General features: G+C 37.4%; 1 protein-coding gene across 3 annotated transcripts in view; it reads right to left on the minus strand.

Annotated features, from left to right (window-relative positions):
- Nucleotides 1-12,017, minus strand: part of SCFD1 (sec1 family domain containing 1) — a 103,878-nt gene that overhangs the window by 66,750 nt on the left and 25,111 nt on the right. For 2 of the 3 annotated variants that reach the window (XM_075530484.1, XM_075530486.1), the window contains exons 7-11: nt 11,776-11,865; nt 10,817-10,879; nt 9,902-9,957; nt 8,371-8,456; nt 3,685-3,784 (exon numbers count right to left, since the gene is read on the minus strand). In XM_075530484.1, the coding sequence (XP_075386599.1) occupies nt 3,685-3,784; nt 8,371-8,456; nt 9,902-9,957; nt 10,817-10,879; nt 11,776-11,865 (395 nt within the window). The remainder of the gene's footprint in view (nt 1-3,684; nt 3,785-8,370; nt 8,457-9,901; nt 9,958-10,816; nt 10,880-11,775; nt 11,866-12,017) is intronic. The other variant, XM_075530485.1, reaches the window with a different exon arrangement.

Genomic DNA, 12,017 nt, shown 5'->3' on the forward strand with positions numbered 1-12,017 from the left:
TGTTTCTTCCCTTGGCTCCCCAAATCTCTTTTCAATATCGTAGTTAGTTGAACTTTGTTTCTCTTCTCTAGCCTCTTGTGTGGGAAACAGAAAAGCTATTCTCCAGTTGTCCCCCATTATATATATGCCAAACCATAGTCACTAACACACTTGGAGGTCAACTGCTTAAAGGTTATCTGCCTGAAGGGTGACAGTCATCTAAGGCAGTGGTTTTCAACCTTCCTAAGGCTGAAATACAGCCCCTCATGTAGTGGTGACCACCCTTTAATACAGTTCCTCATGTAGTGGTGACTGCCCTCCCCCAACCAAAAAATTATTTTCATTGTACTTCAATTTGTAATTTTGCTGTTATGAATCAGTGACCCCTGTGAAAAGTTCATTCGACCCCCAAAGGGGTTGCAACCCACAGTTTGAAAACCGCTGATCTAAGGCCTCAGGCCCTACTGTCTGTCCCACCCTAAGTCGGGCCCACTCTCTTCTGATGAAAGATAATGGATTGATCCCCGGAAGGAGAACACAAAGACCCCTAAGGTGAATTCAACTCAGGGACAACCAAGGTTAGGCTTCCATCTTGACTCTGGAGCCTGCTTATCTTGTTATGTGTATGCCTTCCTGTATATGTCTGTGCATGCCTGTTTTATACTATAATCCCTTCCTGTTACATATGTGGTTGCCTGTAATTAGGGGCATTGGCATGCCCTGGAGTGTACATAAACCTTGGTTGGGGATTATTCGCTCTCTGTGTGTGCAGATCTAGCTCCTGAAGTCATGATGGTCCCAGAGGTGAGCACTTGCATGCTCTATCTTGTCTGATGTCTCTTTAATTTCACCCCTCAATTACACAACCACCCCTGGGACCCGTTCGATTCTGGAGGCTGGTACGCCACACTCTTCCTTGATCTCCTAACTTTTTTTGTTGTTGTTCTTTTCAGTTTTATTGCATGGAGTTACACTGTCCATGTAAAAAGTGGACCCCAAATGGTTACATCGTACGAGAGTGAGACAGAGTGTTGCTGTACAGCCACAGATATCGGAGGAAACAAAAACCTCAAAAGATGAAGCGACTATTTCTGGATGTAGCCTGCACCTGGGCCCGTGCTATTTTCGTCTACACACCTCTGAAGGCGGTGCTTCCATCTGACCCTGTCCCGCAGAACTCTCTCTCTTTGAAGGACTCAAAAAATGCTCATTTTTAAAGTTCTAATTCATTCCAAGAAATCCTCTTCAATAGCTTTGGTCTTGCTTAACAGGCTTGGCGAGATCAGGCCTTTGAGCTGGCTGATCTTCCAACAGTGCTTTTGGCAGCCATCAAGACAAAAGTTGCCCGAGGCCCAGACGGCTGGCTTACAGTGAAAACTGCAGAGCACCATGAGGTTGGAAACTCCCGGAGTGGTCGATGGACAGTCTACAGGGGTCGGTCTTCCGCCACACTCCAGACGTCGGTGTCAGTTTCTTCCTTTGTGGAGGTGGACGGTCACGCTTTTTGGAGCTCATCTTTGGGGTCTTCCTGACTCTCCCTGAAATGCTTGATCAATTTAGAAACGGTTGTTTTAGATGGGGCAGCAGTCCCGGAAGCTTGTTGTAAAGCCTCGGTGATTTGGGGAGATGTCCACTTGAGCTTTGTTAAGAATTTTATATTAGCCCTGACCTCAAAGTTAGTTTTTCCCATGGCACAAAAAAAGTATCTTTTTAAAAAAAGCACCAACAGTCTAAAACAAGTGGATCCCTGAGGGGACTATCTGTAGCCACTCAGTGGCTGCATGTGTTCGCGTCTGTGCTGGGAAAGGTGCCTTTGCAGAGAAACCTTGTCACTTACCCTGAATGAGCTGTGAGGTTTTAAACTTGTGACAAGGGGTGGAGAAAAATGTTCTACTCATTGCAGGGAAACCCTCACTTAAGCGTCCGTGGACCATAAGCACTTAAGACCCATGCACCTTCAGCTGGTCGTCCTTAGCCAGTCCGATCTCTACAAGGAACTGGCATATGTGCTTGCGCTGGTCCCCCTGGAGCTGAGTCACTTCTCCGTATTCTGGATGCTCAATCACAGTCCCATTGCAGGCCAACTTCTTAAAGGCCTTCACCAGCTTCTTTTTGTCGTAGTCATCAGCGATCCCTTGGACAGTGGTCAGGGTCCTCCTGCCGTTGCGCTGTTGAATTCTCATATGGATATAATCCTCGGTCCCCGCGGGAAGCAGGTCATCACCCTTACTGGCATCAGCAAAGGGGTCGAAAGACTGGAGGTTCTGGATAGTGGGCATACGATACGATTCCTTTTCCTCGCGGACACGGCCTGAAGGAGAAGGCGGGAGGAGGCGGGCGGCCGGGAGCCAGGTACGAGGGTCTGGAGGATGGAGCGGCAACTCAGTAACTGCGATCTCCTAACTTTTATACTCTGCTTCTCATAGGTCTAATTCAGTAACTGGTCTCTTGATTCAGCTTGCTGTCTCTACTGAATTGGAGTTGAATACTATGTATTTTTTCCTAGGCCTTCATCCTAGAATCAAAATGTAAGACCCTAAGATAAGGAAGTATGTCACAACAACTGCTAATTTCTGGGAGTAACTCTGAAACCAAATTTATTAAATATTTTAGGGTAAACATAACCTGAGTTTTAAAGAAGTATATGAAAACCTCTATTATATGTCTTTCCTTTGTATATATTTCAAAGGTTTAACAATTATAATACATAATCCCTAGTGGCCTGCACTAGGGGTTAGAAAACAAGAGTACTAGTCTAGACAGAGCCAATGATTTGGGTTCAGATCTTTAGCTTGTCTCTTGAGTTTTTCTATTATCACATTGGGTCCTCATAAACAGGGCTTTACAAAGGAGTAACTTACGTAGAGATTTCATCACTTTCGAAGGCTGGCGAAGCCCTGGTGGCATAGTGGTCATACTTTAGGCTGCTAACTGAAAGGTCAGTAGTTTGAAATCACCAGTTACTCCATGGGAGCAAGACTGGGCGCTTTTACTCCCCTGAAAAATTATAGTCTCGAAAAGTCCCAGGGGCAGCTCTTCTCTGATCTCCAGGGTCACTATGATTCGGAATCAACTTGAGGGCAGCGAGTTTGGTTTTTAAAGATTGGGGCTGTGCTATAGTATTGATGCATGTTACCTCGCTACACTATCAACACTGAATAAATGAATATATGCAGAGATAAATGCAAAGTTTTGCTGTAAGGATATTATCATATCATTCAAAGAAAATAAAAACATATGTATAAAATAGAGTTAAAACAAAACACTAGGCAGGGGCTTCAAGTTTGTAGACAAATTCTATAATCTTTTAATTCCATTTTCCACGAACTTTTTGAAGTCCCTTCAGATTTACTTTTACTATGAGACTTAGTTGATCCCCAAAGAAGGGTAAAAGTTATAGCTTCTTTCCCTAGGGAGGGAACATTTACTGAGTGATAATGAAAAATTAAGAAATTTAAAAAAAGATGTACATATATTTTCTATTCCCCACCCCCAAATCATTGTCACTAATAAACAATGAATTACCCTATCACTTAAAGATCATATATTTAGAACATTGAACTTCAGGGATTTACTATTCCTTAGCATCTACATTCAGTGATAGCAAATTCCATCATTTTATTTCTATATGGGCTTTTCTATAGCCATATTAATTCTAAATGTGCAGTCACTATATTTCAGTAAGTGCTATATTTAACTTCTTACCAGAACATCATGCACCAGAGCTTGATATGTCCAAGTATGGTGTAAAGGTGTTGCCAAATCTATATTTCTGTCAACAAGGACTAATAAAGGCCTTTGGAAGCTGTAAACATATTTAGAAATATACATAAAATTGCTGATAGCAGGATAAACATAACAAATTACCTAATACTTCCTAGTATAAGTCAATTTTTATCTGAACAATATTTATGCTAAGATTGAAAAATTCCACAATACAGTTTTAAAGAAAAAAATTTTAGTTCAATCAAGAAATGCTTGAGACTACTTATAGCCTATGTGTAATATTAGATTGTACTAAAAGAACTTTCATAGAAAAACAAATGTTAAAAAATACTTTTACAGAATTAAGAGTTAAGCTGTTTCTACTCAGAGATACAGTATCACACATTTTAAAGGGAAAAAGCAAAATTAATAATCACTGTCAGCTCAAGGGAAAGCATAAAGAGGATCTTTATACACGTTAGATAGCTTCATAAATGACAAATTATAAGGTCTCTTCTAGACAAATCTTGTCTCTAGATTCTAGAGAACAAACTTGAAGAATCTCAAAGCCCTTATTTCAGTTCATCCTAAGACACAAAACTGGAGCACCATAACACAGTACCTAACAACATAATCGTATTTACTTAATAAACAAGGATATACTTCATGAGTTATTTAGCTCCATTATCACAGGCAGATGAGAAATAAACTGCACTTAAAGCAAACTGTGGCACAAAGTTGTTTAGTTGTCATGTCCCTACAGAAGTTTTAGATTGCGTTAGAGGCACTGTGGGAGGAAACACTAAGTTTCACTAGCCATTGCTGGTTATATTAACTAGATCTATTTTCTCTGCTACAGACCTGTAACCATTTTAGTGAGCCATTATACCTCCCTTGGAATAGGGGAGTCGACTCTCCCAGGTGTTACAAGACTTTGAGATACAAGTGGGAATGGTACCCTTACCACAAGCATGCACTATCCAAATCAAGGTTGAACAAAGGAGGACCACCTTCAGTGGTATCTGTCAAGCGCAGCATGGCTAACATTTTGGCTCGGATAATTCTTTGTTAGGGGATTGTTCTGTGAGCTACATGATGTTAAACAGCGTCCTACCATGTACTCCGTTAGATTACGGTGTTATCTCCCGAGTTGCGGTAACCAAAATTGTCTGCAGACATTGCCAAATACCCCACAGGGTTCTAAATCACCTCTGGCTGAACATCACTGTAGTTGTTGGTTGCCTTTATTTAAGCTGTTTATAGTTATATTAAAATATGTTTAGCTATAGTCAGATATAGTTGCTTAACCTTAGTTGTAATACTTTTAAAATAAATTAAGATATAAGAATACTGTGATAATGAGAAATTTTTTTTAATGTTACCCAAAGAGTGTTCTTATATAAGAGTCTAAGGCCTGTACCAGAGTACTATTCATAAAAAAAGCAACAAAAATCTATGAAAAGATCTAACCAGTGGTTGCTTCTGTTAAAAAAAAATAAACAGGGAATTTCTTTACTTTTTGAGATGCTTGATGAAGAACATTAAAAACCACCAATAAATTACAGGATGGTTTAAGAAAAAAAAAAACACACCACAATATTGATATAGTTTGTCAAACAACTGAAACACAATGTGGGCATTAACCACAAATTACAGTAGTGATATACTGGCCTTAAAACCAATACCATTAATTCTGTGATGCTCACCTTCCTGACAAAATCGCTGAAGACAAATGGGTACATAAGCAAATGTGGTGAAGAAAGGTGATGGTGCCCGGCTACCAAAATATATATCATGTGGGGTCTTAAAGGCTTGAAGATAAACAAGGGGAGATCTAGCTGAGAAGCAACAAAGCCCACATGGAAGAAACACACCAGTCTGTGTGATAATGAGGTGTCAAAGGGATCAAGTATCAGGCATCAAAGATCCAGAACAAAATATCATATCAATGTGAATGAGGGGGAAGAGTAGAGTGGAGACCCAAAGTCCCATCTGTAGGCAACTGGACATCCCCTTACAGAGGTGTCACAAGGAAGAGACGAGCCAGTGAGGGTTCAGTATAGCACCGATGAAACATACAACTTTCCTCTAGTTCTTTTATGATTCCCCCCACCCCACTATCATGACCCCAATTCTACCTTACAAATCTGGTTAGACTAGAGAATGTACATGGGTACAGATAAAAGCCCGAAACACAGAGAATCCAGGAGAGATAAACCCCTCAGGACCAATAATGGGAATAGTAATAACAGTGGAGTAAGGGTAAGATGTGGGAAGAAAGGGAAAACTGATCACTATGATCTACATATAATCCCCTCCCTAGGGGACAACAGAAAAGTGGGTGAAGGGAGACATCTGTCAGTGTAAGGCAGGAAAAAATAATAACAACATAATCAAGGGTTCATGAGGGAAGGAGTGGGGGGCGGGGAGAGAGGGAAAAAAGAGAGGAGCCGATACCAAGGGCTCAAGAAAGAAAATGTTTTGAGAATGATGATGGCAACAAATGTACAAATGTGCTTGACACAATGGATGGATATATGGATTGTGGTAAGAGTTGTACAAGCCCCTAATAAAATGATTAAAAAAAAAAAGAAAATGATGATGGTAACACATGTACAAATGTGCTTGACACAATAGATGTATGTATGGATTGTGGTAAGAGCTTTATGAGCCCCCAATAAAGTGATTAAAAACAAAAAAAACACTGCCATGGTCAATTCTGATTAATACCCTCTATAGCTGTTTCCCAATGTGGAGATAATCCCTCCTGGGGCCACTGGAGTGATCTGGAGGGCTGTGAAAGCAGGCAAAACTAAACTTTATCCTGGATTATTGGCTACAATATAAAAATTTTTAATAACCAGGGGAATGTTGAACAATATTATTTTTCTCCTGAAAAGGCAGTACTAAGCCAAAGAAGTTTGTGAAACTATGCTCTATAGGGTTTTGCAGGCTGTAATCTTTATAGGAGTAGGCAGCCTCATCTTTCTCCTGTGCAGTGGCTAGTGGGTTTGAATCACCAACCTGGTGGTTAGTAGTCTAAAGTTTACCCAACAGTGCCACCAGGGCTCCTTAGAAGCCACCAAAATTCACTTGAAATTAGGAAGTCTACAAAGGGTTATCACAAAATTGTTATTCCCGAAGGGCACTAATTTTGTAGGTATCATCTGTGGGATACAGAAAGATTTCTCCCAAGTTGTCTCCCCAAATATATGCCAAACCCAAGACGCTGTTGGTATGCATGGTAAATGACTGTACACTAGGTGGCTGTTACACATAGTAAATGACTGTACACTAGGCAGTCAACGAAAGTAGGCAGAGGTTATTCTCCCTAAGGGTTATCAGCCATCTAGAGCAACCAGACTGTATAGTCTGACCCACCCTAAGTAGGGCCCACTCCCTTCTGATAAGGATAGATTGTTCCCTTGGAGGAGCCTGAAGGCGAGGTCGGTACCACTCAAGGATGACTAGGGTTAGGCTACTGTATTGAGTCTAGGGTCCGCCCATCTTGCCACATATGTACCTCTATTCCCTCCTTTTACTATTGCGTGTACACCCCTAGATCACCCCCCTTCTATTGCTTGAATAGCCTATGTTACAACACCTTCTTAAGATGTAGGTCGTTATCTGTAATTAGGAGGCTTGCCTACCCCCAATGATAAATAAGCTTTGGTTCGAAATAAATCAAGCTCTCTCCTGCCTTCCTTTCTTCCCACATCCCCACTTGGACCATCAAGAAGGGTTGAGGTGAGCATGATACCATGAAATGTGTCTGATTTCTTTACTCTCTCTCCTCTCTTCTATACTCTATGACTTTACTATAATCTTTATATATCATAACCACATGATTGTGCCTTCCAGACCCATGATAGTTGTGAGGGGCTGGTTTTCCCCCACAATCAACTTATTTTCATAGTGTTTCTTTAATAATTTCCCTAAAAGTAAATTTAAAAATTAATTTTCCAAAAAGTACCATCTCTTTCCTATTAAATAAGTCTCAGCCATTTGAATGAGAGTTACTACTTCATCCCAACATACAAATAATTTTTAGTAATCAAATAATTACTAAAAAGTATTTTTGTATTATAATATATAGGCTGGATTTTTGTCTTTTTTAGTACATCTATTCAAATAATTAAACACAGCCAAGAACTTTGGCATTTTTCATTAAAGAAATGCTAACAAAAACACTTTGAGTTTATGCTAATGGTATTTTTAATGAAAAAATTGAACAGTTAAGTCAAAGAAGCGTAAGTTTTTCACTGATTTTTTCCCCCCAATACTAAGGTGTTTAATGATAATTCAAAGGAAATTATTTCTCACATAAACAAAATGTTCTTCAATAGTCTTAAATGTTTTCAAAACATATCTTCAAAAACAAAACTGATGCATCAAATTGTCAGTTTATTTATGTTTAATAGAAGCAACCAGGAGATTATATATTCTCTTTCAGATACAAAAGAAATTTCTGTAAAAAGAAACTAAATTGAATAAAACATTCTATTTCTATTTCTATTTCAAGAACAAGTTGAGTCTAAAACCTGATCTCAGTGATGACCTTTAAAAAGAAGCAAATATTTTCAATTAGAAAAAGGGTATTTAGTTCCTAATCAACATGAAAAACAACCAAAAAGTTCTATGAATTTTTAATTTTTACATGCCTATTAAGATATGTTAGCATAATACCTGAATTGGCCAGTTCCAAGTGTGTCACCTGTAAAGAGACTGTTTCTTGCATCTCTCAGATTTTCCCGTAGTTTCTTATCTAGTTTCTAAAAATATAAAATTTGAGATTAATTCTTAAACAGTTCCATAGAAGTTTATACAGCAATAATACACATTGTAATTCTAATTTTATAGACAATTACAATTTGCTTTAAAAATAGTGAGTCTAATATTTAAATATTTTAATTTCTTTTCTATTTCAATACTATCAGAAGGTGGACTTCAAAAAGACTGATGTCTTTTCTGCTGGGTCTTAGGACTAATTTCACTAATAAGCACTTTTCATTGATTAATGATATCACAGAACCAGGCTATGCTTTGCAGAAACAACCCAGCCTTCCTTTCCTCCAGTGTGAGTCTGTTGTACTTGGTAAGATGTCTACTTGAATGGGTGGGTAAGAGTGACAAGTAGTAGCAATAAAATGGCCCAGAATGAAACTAGAAAATGTGAAGACAGCTGCCTTCTACCAGTCAAGGATTCATTTGGACAAATAAAACTCTACATGCTAATGTTTCTTGCTGACTTTCTCAGTGTCCTATTGTCTCTTGCTTTCAGCAATCCTCTCATTTCTCTACTCTCCCTTCCTCTTAAAAGGAAAAAATCTCCATTTTTGAATGCTGTTTTTACTGAATTTTATTCCAATAAAGGAGGATAGCAAAATACACATCACCATGTCAAAAATGCTTATGCTTATTAATGTAATTATTAAATGAAATTAGATACTGATTTGAGGGACTAAATAAGTACAAAATGCTATCAGATAGACAGTGCTGAATGAGGAATGTATGTTTGAGTAGGAAAGAAAGTGCTAGGATAGCATATTGCAGTAATTTTACTCCATCACACAGATGTATATAATTATCAGTGGTGGAATTTCAATGAAATAAAAATATCTGCCATTGATCCATAAGTCATAGCTCTTATACACTTAATATTAATGAAAACATTGAGGGATAATCATCCCTTGGTGTCCATTGGTTTCAGGACATCTCTACGGAGACCAAAGATGCAAATCTTCAAATCCTAATACACAATGGGGCAGTATTTGCATATAAGCTATGAACACTCTTCAAATCACCTCTAGATTACTTGTAATACTTAATATAATGTAAATACTTTATAAATGACATTTTACACTCCTTCTTAGCCTTTGAGGAACTGCTTTGACTTTTAATAATATCTCCTACCACACTCCCAAATTTGTTGAACTGGTAGAACAGAGGGCTATGACTGAGGAAAAGAATCCACACGTTATTATTTATGCCCAAACCCTAAAACCCACTACCACAGAGTGAGTCTGGCTTTTACTAACTTTATATAACCTTATATATCGTAGAATCTTTACAGGAGCAGGCAAAGCCTCTTCTCTTTTTTCTCTGAGGAGCAAATGTGTTTTGAACCTCTGATTTTGCAATTAATAGGCCACTACTTACCCATTAGCACTACCTGAAGGCCTTTTTTTTTAACTTAAGTATTATTTGCATAACTTACCACTGCTACCATTTCTGCTGCTGTTCCTCTTGAGCATCTGATTATAGGCACAGCACCTATTTTAAAAGTAGATAATTAGTACTGAATCTTAGCTTCTGAAAATTAAAATATTTACAAAATAAATAAAACAAAATAAAATACATCAAACAAAACAAACATAGTATATATACACAAGTTTTATAATCTCAAAAGTAAAATCAAGTCCCAGAAATAAACTTTTTCCTTCTAAAGAGACTTTCATGGAGTAAGAGAAGAAAAACAGTGTGATAATTCAATGGATACATTTTGTCATTTTGAGTTCCTATAGGCCATTACAAAAACCGTTACTTTCTACTCTGAGGATTGATTCACTTTAATCTGTAACTTAAAGTAAAAGAATGAAGAAATCTCAATTAATTTAGCAGCTGGAATTGTTATATTTTGATCATCTTGCATATTAACAAGAAAGTATTGTTTCTTTTAAAAAATAGTTTAAAACATTATAGAAAAGTCATTCTTAACATTATGTAAAATGTTCCTAAAATATGGTTTCAATTCATTATCAAACCAACTTAATTTCTCTCATATTACTTCAGTGTTTTATCAAAGGCTGTTTTAAATCAATAGAAAAATCCAATTGCATTGAAAAGCTTATGAAACAAAACATTGTAGTACTGGGTAGTACTGCTATGCTAAAGTTGTTACATTATATCCTATAGGAAAAGGACTACCTGAATTGTTTAAAACACTGTTTTCTTCTGATAGAAAAGTTATAAATGCTTATCAAAATAAACTCAAATAATATTCTTAAAAGTCAAACTCACTGGGTTAGTTATCAGAGTAACCCTATAGAGCAAGGCAGAACTGCTCCTGTGAGTTTGAAACGGTAAAGTCTCATATTCTCCTGCAGAGTGAATGGTGGTTGGAAGTACTGACCTTTCAATGTAGCAGTCCAACATGTAATCAATATATTACCAGGGCTCCCATCAAACAATAGACCTGTGTAAAATGGAACCCCTTGATTCCAGTTCCCCCAAAATATCCCCATTAAAAATTAAACGTGGATGATCTTAGGTTTGTTTTTCTTTATGAGCGCCTATTTTTCATTTAATCAATTAGTACTAGTACCCTTCTGTATCAAATTGGCATTTAATTTAAATTTGCACCTTGAAGAACAACTTTCTAATAATCCATACATAATAGAGGTGCTTGTAACACATCAGTGGTCTTTATACTTCTATTTAACTGTCCTTACTGAAAAAATTTAGCTACCACCAAGAAAAATTAAAGTGAAAAATAATTAGCATTTAGCAACATTTTAGAAGCCATGAGGGACAGCAAAACACAAAATTAATGATATCTATTCAACAATCATAAGTTGCATACATGAGCTTCTTTAATTAAAAAATATGCATAGTGGAAGACATTCAGAGAAATCTGAAGCAATAATTGAAACATAAAAGCCTTCAAATACAGGAATCATGTAGTTTGAGATGCACTTTAGATAGCTGTCCTCCTGGAGGGACTGTCCAGAGTGCAAGGCACTCAGGGCAACAGCTCAAGCAATAGAACACCAGGCTTAGTGAACTGTTTACAATATTGTGAGTGAAATATTGAGAAGCAGGTACTTATTTAAGTCTCCATCAGACCATTCTAACTATGTATGTGTTTCAGAAAGTTACCATTGCCACAGAGAGCTAAGGAGGTAAATGAACCTCTAAAGGTCTGCCAAATGCTCGAGTTATTGGAAGGATTATGATTTTACTCAAATCTGGAGAGAGCCTTCTAAGATCTAGGTGGATAAAAAAATCATATCACAGCATAATAAACTTAAAACCAGTTGTTAAATAATTCATTCACTTTGAAGAAGCAATCAAATTTATTCGAACACTTACCCAGTGTAACAAAAAAGCAAAAGAGGCTGTCAACAATCGTGTCCATAACAGTCTCCATTTCTGTGTCTGTGATATCTGGCCTATTAATGGCTAAAATGACATAAGGGAAAAAAACAAACATTTTACATTTGTCTTTTACTAAAATCTTAGTTATTAACTAAAATTTGAATCAATATGCAGTTTGAAAATGTCTACTTTCCAAAATTTCTTGAGAATAAGGTTTTATTAAAAATTAAACTACT

The sequence above is a fragment of the Tenrec ecaudatus genome, chromosome 14 (assembly GCF_050624435.1).
Source record: "Tenrec ecaudatus isolate mTenEca1 chromosome 14, mTenEca1.hap1, whole genome shotgun sequence".
Classification (NCBI taxonomy): Eukaryota; Metazoa; Chordata; class Mammalia; order Afrosoricida; family Tenrecidae; genus Tenrec; species Tenrec ecaudatus.